At 47.8% G+C, this 12635-nt stretch overlaps 3 protein-coding genes across 3 annotated transcripts; all 3 read right to left on the bottom strand.

Moving 5' to 3' along the window:
• Positions 1-103: 103 nt before the first annotated feature.
• ASPGLDRAFT_40424 (uncharacterized protein) lies at positions 104-1689 on the bottom strand (the record flags this gene model as incomplete). The annotated part of the gene is made up of 2 exons (XM_022545217.1): positions 104-1464; positions 1515-1689. 2 exons carry the CDS (start codon positions 1687-1689, stop codon positions 104-106), a joined length of 1536 nt encoding a protein of 511 aa, XP_022395513.1.
• A 2264-nt stretch (positions 1690-3953) lies between these two features.
• Positions 3954-5173, bottom strand: ASPGLDRAFT_53251 (dihydrodipicolinate synthase family protein). Its single transcript, XM_022547929.1, has one exon. It carries the CDS (start codon positions 5072-5074, stop codon positions 4091-4093), a length of 984 nt encoding a protein of 327 aa, XP_022395512.1. The 5' UTR covers positions 5075-5173; the 3' UTR covers positions 3954-4090.
• A 3126-nt stretch (positions 5174-8299) lies between these two features.
• ASPGLDRAFT_86239 (uncharacterized protein) lies at positions 8300-11168 on the bottom strand. The gene is made up of 4 exons (XM_022550372.1): positions 10614-11168; positions 10157-10563; positions 9172-9788; positions 8300-9122 (listed from the first exon to the last, which is right to left on the bottom strand). The coding sequence occupies exons 1-4, from the start codon at positions 11030-11032 to the stop codon at positions 8484-8486; spliced, it is 2082 nt and encodes a 693-aa protein (XP_022395511.1). The 5' UTR covers positions 11033-11168; the 3' UTR covers positions 8300-8483.
• Between the last annotated feature and the right edge of the window lie 1467 nt (positions 11169-12635).

Genomic DNA, 12635 nt, shown 5'->3' with positions numbered 1-12635 from the left:
CAATAGATTAAGAGTACGTCAGACAAGTACAGCACAATGGCATCAATTGCTATATAATCACCTAACACATGCATAAATCATAAAAATCATCCTTACTCATACTTCACGAACTCCATCCACTCTTCAACCCCCAAACACCAACATCAACCGTAACATCCTCACCAAGCCCCGTGGCAGCGAAAGTCACCGTATCCAAAGGCTTGGTAGGGAAGAAACTCATCACTCCGCTCTGCTTGCCATCCTCGAGGAAGACCTCAAACACAGAACGGTCAATAACACCCGAGAAGGTGAACTGGCCGGATTCAGACACGGAAATGGAAGTGTCGAATTGACCAGTGAAGTTGCCATTGTCTGCCGTTGTGAAGAGGTGTGTCCCTGCTCTGTTGATCCAGAAAGATCCCGTGTTCAGTTCGACGGCGCCGTCAAGGTAGTCGCCGGAGGCGGAGGAGGTGAAGTTGAAGGTGAGTTCGCCTGTGGCATCGGCAGACGGGAGGTTGTTGATGGCCACGTCAAAGTAGACGGCGTTGGACTCGACGCTGGAGAAGTCGACAGAGATGTCACCATCGCTGAATGTCTTCTCTTCAAGCTTGTTGCCCTTGACCGATGAAAGGCCCTGGAAAGGAGTTTGGGTCACCCTCCAGGCGCCGTCAATCTTGGTAAGGGTGTGCTCCCGAGGGACAGTGGCAGCGCTTCTCCAGCCCTCGCGAGCACTGGGCACCTCCTCAGTGTAGTCCCAGTTGCTGGCCCAGCCAATGGAAACAGGTTTGCTATCTTCAGGAAGACTATCGAACCATTGAGCAGCGTAGTTGTCCTTGGAAAAGTCGATGAGGGTGTAGTCCTCGGTCTCGGAGTTGAAGTGAGTTCCGTTGAAATCTCCGACGACGTAATAGGTACCAGATCCTCCCAAGGGAGCGCCAGGGTTGACGGATATGAACAGCACGTCCTTTGTAGTCTCTTCGTCAACGCTGAATTTCACGAGGTTTGGACATTCGAACTGGTCACCGGGAAGTCCTTCCTGTGTGAAGTTGGATGTCGCTGTCCAGTCCTTAAGGTTAGGCGATGTGAAAACACCAATTTTCAGGTCTTCAGCCCAAGCAATGACCATGGCCCATTTCTGGGACTCGGCGTGCCAGAAGACTTTGGGATCCCGGAATTGGTTGGTATGGCTGTCGATGACGGGGTTGTTGGCGTATTTGGTAAAGGTGTATCCACCATCAGTGGAATAAGCGATATGTTGTGTTTCCTTGGTAGAGGAGTGGGCGGTGTAAATAGCCACTACACCGTCGTCTTGGTCAGGGAAGAAGCCAGATGTGTTCTCGCTGTCGATAATAGCCGATCCCGAGAAGATGAAGGTGTCTGCATTGTCAGGCTCGAGAGCCAGTGGGTGGTTGGTCCAGTGGTACAAGTCCGGGCTGGTTGCATGTCCCCAATGCTGGTTTCCCGCTACTGGTTCGTCGGGGTTGTCTGCTTGAGTTAGTTGTGATCGAATGCCGAAAGGTTCAAGTATTGCTTACATTGATAGTAATAGTGGTAGGTGCTCCGCTTCGCGTCATAAAACAGCCCATTAGGATCATTCATGAATCCTTCAGGCGGCGAGAATTGAACCTGTGGCCGAAGGGGCTCGGAGTAATTTACGGCGGCCTGGGCAGTGGCCGCCAGGAGAGGTAGGGCAAAGAGTCCGAGATGCATTGTATTTTGAAGAATGAGAATAATCTGGGTTCAACTCATCGGTTCTGAGATCAGAACGAGGGGTATTTATGTGTGAATACCTCTCTATGTGCGGCATTTTGACAACCAGTCTTCGCCAATGTCATGCCAACACCACAACCGACAATGGCACGGAAAAGCGTACTGCCCCATAGCAGCAGTTTAGCGTCAAAGTATCTGACTGCGGCTTATGGACTATACACAGTATTACTCGACGATGGAAAGAAAGAGCATCAACGCAGAAGCTTCTTGGCTGAATCATCCTGCAGCCTGTACAATATATCCCCGTGTGTTGAACCCTATTGAGATCAGCAGCAGATGTCCCAACCCCACAATTCAGGAAGATGGCCGGGGACAGGCCCAAGCGTCAGTCGGTCCGATGCGACGAATCGAGGATGAATGCCGTGCAAATTTTCCGAATTCTCCGGGTTTTCTCCATACCCTAGATGTATCTGCTCGCCAGCCGTATGGGACTTCACCTTCATGAATCGAAGCCGGAATCTCATTCCCGGGTAAAAACAAAGGTCAACCTTCCCCGCCTCGAATACGAGGCCGTTCGGTCCAAGTTTGCAAGGGTTGTCTTTGGTTCTTGAGATGCCGAAAAAGCAATGTCTTTCTCGTGAAGTAAAATCGATTAAAACCCCGGGGTTTCGCCGGGACCCCACAGCTATTTCGCGAGAAACCGCATGTTGTCTCTGTACCCTCTGCAAGCCTATGGATACGTCTAGGATATTAGCACCCATGTGGTCAAACTTGTGGGGAGCACTAACTTCAATAAAGGTAAATCTGTCGAAAGAGTCCCTTCTGTCCGGACAAGGGTCTGCGTAGGCTGGGGCAATGAAGAATGCGGTACAAAGTACGGGGTACAAATGCGGGGTGTTGACAATAGTCACTTTCAACTCGCATTATGACCTATTAATATTGATAAGTTGTGTTATAACCCTCATATTGTAGGAATTCGTCGCTTCAGTGACAATCTATATGAATTTGAAGCAGTGCAAAAGACAATACAATGGGGATATGGAGAAGCGCGTGGAGAAGGCGCTATCCCCAAAATAGCAACCCCACGGAGAGCAGAAAACAGCCTCAGGCCACCATCCAACTCCACCCTCCACTCCCGCATTCAAAGATACGCTGGTCTTCTACGCTAGAATACACAGAGCTGACTGCTTGGCAATGCTTGCTAGTGTTTGGCCAACCACTGGTTGTGTTAAGAAAGGCGTCTGGCTTACGGCACCTACGACAGTTAACGCGGTATATAATCGGAAATTGTCCTTCACAGACGCGCTCGGCTCTTAGCATGCTTGCTATGCCCCATTGAGCCAGATTGCCGATGCCTTATTTGTGGAGGTCACCATATCCTACATGCACAGGACGTCATAGTCACAGCTTTTAAGCCAAGTCCCACCCATGATGCGGCATTATATCTCACATCTTCGGGTTGATACGGACCGGACGAGAAGGAACTTTGCTGTCTGCTCACCGGTCCGAGTCTTGAGTTTCTCATTCTGATGCTCACTTATGGCCTCGGATCTCTATACATCGGGTCACGGTGATGGGAAGTGGACTAGATTCATGCACACCAAAGACTCCGTTCACGCGCTGCAGGTGACCGGCGTGCAGTCCATGCCGATATTTTACACGGGACCGTTTTTGCTATAGCATTCCCGTTGGTTTTCCCGTTGACCCGTCATCTCAGCCGTTCGATCCCGTAGAACCCCGAGATCCTGGCGGTGTACTATATAGGTCATACCATTATCCATCTGATCCATATTAACCACACAGAGCTCTCTGGATCAAATTACGACCCGTCATCGCAACCGTTACCCCAGCCCCGGATCGTTGTCGGGTTAGTCTCGGGGAAATGCTATATCAAAGAAGCTCGGACTCTTCCCGACGGCAGAGCTTCACACTGCTTGCTGCTTGCCTATGAAACAGGGCCCTCTATGTTAATGGGATGTCTAGAAATGATGCCATGTGATGACGGTCTTCTCTTGGCTTGCTCGTTGAAATGCATATTTTTGGTGGTTGTCCCGTGTTCATGCATGGAGAGGAAGCTGCCTAACCAGTGCGGTGACATACGGACAAACAGGTCAATGCAATAAACTCCGTCACTCGATTTAGAAGGGCTTGGCGACTTGTGAGTTGTCTGAGTTGAGAAAAGCGCTTTCCGGTACTGGTCGAGTAATCGGGTGAATATACCGTCCTCTGGACTGAGGGCCGTCGGTTCATTGACGTTGAGTTCTATACAGCGTCATGGCATTGTCTGAAATGTTACTCTACTCTGAAGTTATGCTTTCATAAATGTTTTTGTGTTATCACTGAAAGCTACCGTGACATGCAGTCCAGAGTAACATCCCATAACCCTACATACTGCTCAAACCTATAAGCTTTGCTCGACCTCCAGCAAACCCCCCATCCCCTCTCTAACCGACTTCTTCACTCCTTCGCCAGCCTCCCCGTACGGCGTCCGTGGATTCAGTTTCTTCTCTGCTCCTCCAATTCCTGCCAATGGCGCCGAGAAAATCGCAGCCGCATACTTTGTCGACGAAATCCCACTCTTGACCGGACTTTCCGCCAGGGCTGCTTTTCGCTGGAGTTCAATCGCCTGATCGATTTGTCCGGCCGTGTAGAGGTCATAAACCTTGGATGCTGTCTTTGGGAATGCATTCGCGAACGCCGCGATGCAACCCGCGGAACCCACGCTCAACCCTCCAATGAGGAAATCAGACTGACCGCCATACACGGCGAACTCCTCCTTGGGGAACGTAGCAGCAAGACGGGTAATCTTCCCAACAGAAGCACAAGTCAGCTTAACACCAACGACGTTCGAAACCCCATCGGCCCTACTCTCCTTCGATTCCCGCACAATGGCGGTGATCGTCTCCGAATCAAGATCAACCCCATTGCACACCCCGGGGAAGTTATACACAACAACCGGCAACGGAGAATCCCTTGCGACATCTGCAAAGAACCTCTTCACGACATTCATATCAGTCGCCTTCCCGAAATACGCCGGCGGCAGGACAAGCGCATAATCCGCCCCCGCCTCCTTCGCATCTCGCACAAGTTCCAGAACCTGCTTCGTCGAGTGCGCACCCACGCCGGCCATAAGCGGGAAATCCGGACCAACAGCTTGACGCGCTGTCGAGATGACCTGGGATCGTTCTTCGCGGGTGAGCAGGAATGCTTCGGAATTCGTCCCGAGGATGACCAGGCCTGCTAGCCCGGTGGTTGAGAGATAGGTGAAGTATTTGGATTGGGAGGCGAGGTCTATCTCATCGGTTGATGGGTCGAAGAATGTTACAGCTGGACACCAGACGCCGGCTTTGGGGACGTGGGGTTTGTTTGTAGAGATTGAGCCCATTGTGTTGGATGCGTCTGTAGGTTTATGTTTGGATCTGGAGGTGAGGAACTTAAAAGTACGTAGGATTCGAATAAGATGCGACTGAAAAATCTGGATTGATTCTCATACTCATCTTATAGATATTACGCTCTTATATATATATATACAAATCCTAGGGTAGATAGTGAAGTACGATACTGCGGGGAATGGAAAAGAATCCGAATCGGAAGCATCACCGAGTCGGATGAGCGTGCCGAAAAAGGCACGATACTTGCAATTCATGGTCTTGATTCGTATTACTAGATGATTAAATGTCCGGAGCGCATCATGTGTATTGGATTTAGTTTCCTTTTGTTTAGTTGGTAATGTTAGGCGATCACTTCTTTGGGGCTAGCCCGGATTGTGTAGATAGATGCGGATGCTCAGCCGGACACAAAACCTTTCTGAGGAGATTCTGGCAATCAAGGTTAAAAAACAGATTGATGTGGCTGGTGATATATTGCAGGGTATACTACAATCGTACAAACAGTTGTTCAATGTACTCTCGTCATTGAGACCAGCATGAAGTCTGCTACCTTCGGGAGACCTGCACCCAATCTCCAGCCCCAAACAAGTCTCCATAATCCCTGTGGTCCTGTACATTATGTACTGCATTTGGAAGCGTTCCCAGGCTAGCAAGGGGTGACCGATGGGATTATCTATCCCAAACACTACCTCTGTCCCAGATGTCACTGGTGTCTTCAACTGTGGGTCCCATATCACCCCCAATGGGGCACAAACAAGGTCATTGGGAAGGGTCAGTTGGGACGTGATCAAAACCTTGTTCTTCTTGTATGGCGGAGGCATCCAAATGAATTGCTGTTTGGAAGTCAAAACATCTTAGACCTCAGATATCTTCAACCCTCCGCGCGGATATACGCTGCGACTTTCCGGAGTCGATTTATGCTCAACTCAATGATGGCATTGAACCTCGGAGACAAAAGGAAGAAGAGAACAAGGCCGGCTAGGGCTCGTGAGCTAAGACATGATTTAATCAAATGTTAGGAGAGAAGGTGTCCAGATCATCCAGTTATGCAGGTTTATAGCCCTCTGCGCGGATATACTCCGCTGCAATCTTCCGGAGTCGATTGACGTTCAACTCGACGATGGCGTCGGGTCGAGAGATTTTTTTATGGAACAAGAGACTATCCTGCAACTTGATGGACTGTGCAGACGCCACGCGGGTTGATGGCTTAGGAAAAATGATCTATCGCTGAGAGTCAGCCGAGCCATGTTCAGTACGGAATGGCTCAGTGGACTTGGTTCTTTTTGTATCAAGCGAAGATTTCCAGGAGTGCCGTGTCCCCAAGCTTTTATATCCCCTTCAACTTTCTTGCCAGCAAGCCGGGACCGTTTGACGATTAAGACTATCTCAGTCGTTGCAGCGCTACCCACCAACCATACGTCCTGGTTGCGATATAGTTGTTTTCGGGCTTCTGACCACTCGGTTTCCACAACCACCGGGTTCTTTTCGGGTGGATATGTAGGGAGTGAGGAAACAATTGATTCCATCTTTGTGTGATTCAGGAAGATGGTTGAAGAAAAGAATGAAAGAAGTAGCATGTGTGAATGAAGTGATATGATAAAGGAGAGATAGCACATTACCACTACAAGGCCCCCTTTCTTTCATATTCCTGAATTCACGGGCCATCTCATAGCAAAGCATCCTAGACCTCAGATGCCTTCTGCTGGTCATTGCAGTAATGCAATTTGTTTCTGATCGGGAACGACTGCAATTAGAATCGTAAATGGTGAAAGGCGAGAAGTTGAATATACAGCGTGGAAAATCCACTTTATATCTGGACTCGAGAACCCGTGAGCAATGAGAAAGGATGAGGGCAGACTGGAAGAAATAAAGAAAGGAAAGAAAATACATACCTCTCCGCTTTCCCGGTACAGATATTCTGAAATCTAGCCAGATGAATTGCTTGACCTTCCCTTTCAGAATTCAGTCATGGTAGTCTCCACCCGGTTCGAATCGGTTGATGCGCTCTAGAGGTCTCTGTACTGTAGCGCTCAATATACGCATTAGCAGCGTTGTAGACCTCACAAGGACAGCCCCTTCTTTAAGGTTATGAGGATCCTTGCCATCTATCAGGGATCCAGGCTCGAAGAAACACGGCTCTGGTCAAACGCCTTCGATTTCAACTCCTCGCATGTTACAGAGAAGTGCAAAACCAGCTTCACCAATTTGCATTCTTTCATCAATTCTGGGCCCCACCGCCAAGACCCTAGTCCAGAAATTGAGTGCGGATCAGTGGGCTCTGGCACGCGAGCATAAATAAAGGCTTGGAAAGAATCTCCACCAATAAGTTCTGAAAGTACAATTTCCTACTGAATCCTCGTTAAAATTGTTCATACGTAGGAGTATAGAATGACTTGATGGTGATTAAATACTATGGTTGACTATACTATGCAGTGGCATATTTTCGTATGATTTATAGATTTTCTGTTGACTACTATGCTCGGTACGATGTCATAGGCACTATTCGGAGTGAATAGAGGGAGAACTCTGCTTGAGAAAACTATCTATCGTACGGCCTATTTATACACAATCTATCGACCGTTGACTAACTATAAGAGAAATCATTGCGAAGAAGACAAAAGGCGTGCGACGTGCATACTGTGAGTATGCATTAGTCTATAGCCTAAGGATGCTGGCTGCATAGCCGTAGTCCCTGACCCTATCATTTGTCACGGGCTCGGAAACTAGCAGATAAAACGAATAATATTCATATCTGGACTAGGTAGCCTAACAACGAGAATATCGAATCTGGCGAAGAAGAAGAAAAGGAAATCTATCTAGGTGATGAACGGTCTTTATAGGCATTTGTGTGGTGCGGCTTAAGCCCTTGTTTGCCCATATTGCTTGTATGGCATCGTTTGATATGTTGGCGCTGTTTGTCTAGCGTTGAGCCGTTGAGCCGTCACATCATGCATATGTTCGTGCAGTAGTAAGTCGGACGTTTAGGGTAGGCGGGAGGCTCAGGCTCTGATTGGTCAGTCAGAGCGGCCAACATATCAGGCATTCAGCATATACGGAAGTCAACATTTTCTTAAGTGTCTCAGTGATTTCACTGTCAGACTGTTTTACATATATAGGATAGCGTTGAGGCTCAGGATATGGCTCGAAAGGTTACTTTCGACCACGCGTGTTAGGGGTTAAGGAAATCTAGGATGCTACGTGGCAAATTGTTCAAAATGTACCTTACTCATTGAGAGAGAACCATGGGGACTATTGATTCGCCACTGTATTGGAATCCAGTGGAAGCATGTAACATGTTCCAGGAAAAAATCAGTTCAAATAAATTCTGTGCCTCTCCCGTCCCCTCCTTCTGCAAAGAGATTAGAAAATAGAGGAAATAAGAGGAATAAAGTTCATTGACGCCCATTACGACTGAAATCCTATGAAGGAAATCCGACCTGACCAGTGTCCCAGGGCAATCGTGTTTGCTTTAACTGCCGAACAAGAAGGCCGAGCCTCAGGAGGAAGCCATAATACAGGTTTTCTGTTCAAAGCTATCCAGTCCCGCCGCTGTAGAAATATTTCTGGATTCGTCTTGGATGAATTCGATATATAATTGACACACCTGGATTGAAGATTGAGGGGTCCTAGATTAGTGCTGAGATGTGAACCATTTTGAGAGGATTCGAGTTCAGTGACCATTCTCTCGGTGCTCAAGGTCTGCTGCAGGGCGCCCGAGGCCGTGTCCCAGAGCCGTACTGTCTTATCATCGGAGGCAGATGCCAGTAGTCGGCCGTTGGGTGAGAAGGCCACTGAGTGAACCCAGCTCGTATGGCCCTCAAGAGCCTGCAATTCCGCACTCCATCTTTCGTTAACCTGTGGGAGCTGACATATCCAACTAGGAAGCTCTGATTTGAACTCTCCACGAATTATTGCCATTCGTGGTGCAAATACCAGTCCTGCGCAATAAATCTGAAGGGGTGCTTCATCGGCTATCTGGCGGTTTTTAAGGATAAAGCGCTTTGCGTCATACAGAAACTCAGAAATTGCATCATGGTTGTCGCCCTATAATTTTCAGTATAAATCATCATTTAGAATTATGCGAGCAACGTACAGCTACACCCGTCTGCAGAAGGTTGATAATCCCCACTACTTCTGATCCAACACCTAGTAAGTTCATTGCTTCCACCCAGTGCAAAAAATGCCTCTGGAGAAAAGATAGGGCATCATACATCACATCATGCAAGTCTGTGCATTGCGTCAGATGATGTGCCCAATATCGACAGGAGTATTGCAATTCTGGAGAAAGACAGTGATCAATAGTCTGCTGATTAATATCTGCACGTTGTGTCCCATCACTTGGTAGTCCACATATATTCTTTCTCAAATTCTGACACATAAGGAGGCATCGAGTGGTCAACCTATAGTGCATGTCCTTCTCATCTACCCAGAAGTCAGTCTTCTCGCGTGTTTCTGGATCAAGAAGAAACTCTCGAAATGACAGATGAAAAAGCCGTACCGGCAAAGTCTCATCATCTGGTACACTCAAAACTGAGTGTAGTTGGTTTAATCTGAGATGAAAAACCCTCTGGGGGAGGCCGATAAGTCTGGAAAGTGAGATAACTGAGAGTGGGCTCTCTAGTATCACAATTACACCGACCACTTGCTGGTATTCTTGAACCAGTTGCTTTTTCTGTTTCTCGCCTTGTCCGTTAAGAAGCCGATTCAGCACTGGAAGGTACGTTCCATCCAGTTTAGATCCATCATTTCGGTGTGTTAAGGATCTCATGGAGACTGTCCATTGGGTGCCATTGGGGGTCCTCAAATATACGGCATATAGTAGCGGCGAAAATAAACAATGGAATGGACAATGCCACCAGTTTCTGAAGATCAGCGTTCCCAGGCCAGTCGACAGGCAGGGAGTGGTCCGTGTGTATAGTTGAAAGTCGGTGCTTCAAGAACAAAGATATATCATGCTCTATCATTGGCTTGGGAATTTGATGGAGAATCAGGTCTTCATATTCACGGCTCGTGATCTTTGAGAATTCTTGAAAGATTGGCCAGTCGGGCCTACTGGTCAAGAAAACACGCAAACGCACAGTTTTTGACTCCTGCAATATCAGAGTTGTCATGGATTGCTTTCTGGATACCAGGGATCAGTTGGGGAATGCTCTTCGCTAATTGGCTTGTAATTGTTGGAAAAAGCTTCATTGCATTCCCTTGATCCCCTTCACCCCTTTTGAAAAAGAAGCTTGCTCCGAGCAAATTGGCCTCTTTTAAAGTCTTTGACACCGTTCGCGAGATAGTCGATTTACCGGTCCCTGCTTCACCATTCAACCAAAAAATACATTTTCCGTGCGGTGTCCTAACCCATTCCATAACTTGACGAAGGATGTCCGTTCTGGTGCCTGGAAGACAATATTCTTCATGTTGGTTTGTGTACGAGTCGAACTCAGCCCCGCATACAACCGGCAATTGCTTTAGGTCCATACCGGTGATAATGGCCCTAAGCAGGTGTAAGCCAGTCGTCAGTTGCCAAACGGTCGAAAAACCCACGTTTGATCAATCTGTAAGGATACAGTGAAGGTTGATTTGTATCTCTCAAGATCTGATATGATTCTCTCTACCTCTGTCCGTTTGAGGGGCCAGACCAGTGCTCGACGCCCTAGTCTTCTCATGACTCTTTTTCTTTTCCCTGGACCAATAGTCAATTCCAAGGTTGCAAGAGTTGAATAGCACTTGGTGATAGGACTGTCTAGGGTCTGAGAGCTGGAGAGCCTCGAGCCGTTAGGACCTTGGAGGAGTACTTTCAGCTCCGAAAGAACTCCTGCAAGATCCGTAACTACCTGCTGTAGCTTGAAGATTTCATCTTTAGCGTCTTTCACCTGTTGAATATAGTCCCCGCAAAGCTTCACGAGGCTTCCCGTCAGTTGAATAACCGCGATAACGCTCGCCGCCGAAGATAGTCCATCCATTTCAAAAGACACGGCATCGATGCCTATGTTCCATGTAGGTAGGTACGATAGCGACTCGACCGTAAGAATCCGGGTTCAGAATTATAGGTTGGGCTTTTCTGGCGAGATAAAGAGGAGTAAGTTAAGCGCCGGGCGCGAGGCTGTGTATTTCAGGCGCCAATATGACTAATCATGCGTTCACCTAGTTAACTAGTGAAATGCTAAAACTTAAGATGCAATTACAGTAGTTCACAAGAAGTCAGGACTGTCATATATTCAAGGTAAAATACCATGACTTAATCCTATCGTGCTCAAGAGAACACAGACGGAATCTGCCTAGTGGATACTGGTTGTCGGCTCAACGGTCGGCCCGAGCCGATCCAGACCCATCCGTGCCAACCTCCAAATGTTTGGCGACGCCCGAGCACCCCTGATCCCTGGCGGCCATCCCCGTGTGATCACACCCGTCATGCTGGAAGCGCTATGCGACCACTTGCTAGAGAAACCAGATTTATACCTGGATGAGATGGCAGAATTCTTGTACAATGAATTCGACGTGCTCGTATCCACGTACACTATCAGCCGGGCCCTTCAATCGCATGGGTAGACGAAGAAAGTGGCTCGATGGATAGCACAAGAAAGAATCGCGGACCTGAGAGATTACTATCTATATCAGCTGTCAGATTTCCGCTCGTATCACCTAGTCTACATAGATGAATCAGGCTGTGATAAACGGGCTGGCTTCAGGAGGACAGGCTGGTCTCCCCGCGGGGTGGCACCTATCCAGGTTTCCCGTTTCCAGCGGGGTCAGCGGTAACCAAATCCTCCCCGTGTATTGCCAGAATGGCATTTTGATGTCGTGAGTCTTCCAAGGATCGACTGATGCTAGCATGTTCAAGGACTTTATTGAACAGCTTCTCCATCATTGCAGTAGATGGCCAGAGCCAAAGTCTGTCCTTATTATGGACAACGCGTCTTTCCACCATACTGATCAAATAAGAGAGTTATGCTCAAATGCCGGTGTCAAGTTGTTGTACTTACCACTGTACTCCCCTGATCTAAACCTGATTGAAGAGTTCTTTGCAGAGCTCAAAGCATTTGTGAGATGAAATTGGCAAAAGCACACAGGTCAAGATTTCAAAAATTTCCTTGAATGGAGCTTGGATGTCGTGGGGGCTAGAGGAGAAAGTGCAGAAGGTCATTTTCAACATGTGAATGTTGAGGTTGAAGAGCAATAAAAATAGATGCATTGTATATTGCCGAGTACAACAAGCTTTTGACTTGTTTCATGCCAAGATTAGCTCTGGAAAGCTTCTCCATTCCAGTGTTTTTTGTAGGCCGAGAGACCGGTAGGTAAATGTGGAATTAGGGGTGGATGTTTAGAGATATTTTGTTGTCAGCTTCTGGCGGAGAATGCAGAATATGGTTCGATGTTTTTGTCTCCTGTGAAGTCCACGTCTTTCCAAGCGACATCCATGGTCATGTGAAGCAGAATGCTCATGACGTTATGTACAAAGGTCCATTCCAAAAACCATCTCTCGCGGCCCAAACCCACCCCTACATTTGGGGGTTTTCCTGGTCGATTTTTATATCTCTTTATAGATCTATTCGCACACATCAATTT

Source organism: Aspergillus glaucus (genome assembly GCF_001890805.1).
Source record: "Aspergillus glaucus CBS 516.65 unplaced genomic scaffold ASPGLscaffold_39, whole genome shotgun sequence".
NCBI classification, from domain to species: Eukaryota; Fungi; Ascomycota; class Eurotiomycetes; order Eurotiales; family Aspergillaceae; genus Aspergillus; species Aspergillus glaucus.
This window is presented reverse-complemented; position numbering and strand designations above follow the sequence as displayed.

Excerpts from the sequence above, each read along its gene's own strand:
- ASPGLDRAFT_53251 (XM_022547929.1), bottom strand. The coding sequence starts at position 5,074 with ATGGGCTCAATCTCTACAAACAAACCCCACGTCCCCAAAGCCGGCGTC.
- ASPGLDRAFT_86239 (XM_022550372.1), bottom strand. The coding sequence starts at position 11,032 with ATGGATGGACTATCTTCGGCGGCGAGCGTTATCGCGGTTATTCAACTG. Across the intron at positions 10,564-10,613 it reads TCCTTACAGATTGATCAAAC|GGCCATTATCACCGGTATGG; the intron begins GTGGGTTTTTCG and ends ACACCTGCTTAG. Across the intron at positions 9,123-9,171 it reads TTCTGCAGACGGGTGTAGCT|GGCGACAACCATGATGCAAT; the intron begins GTACGTTGCTCG and ends TGAAAATTATAG.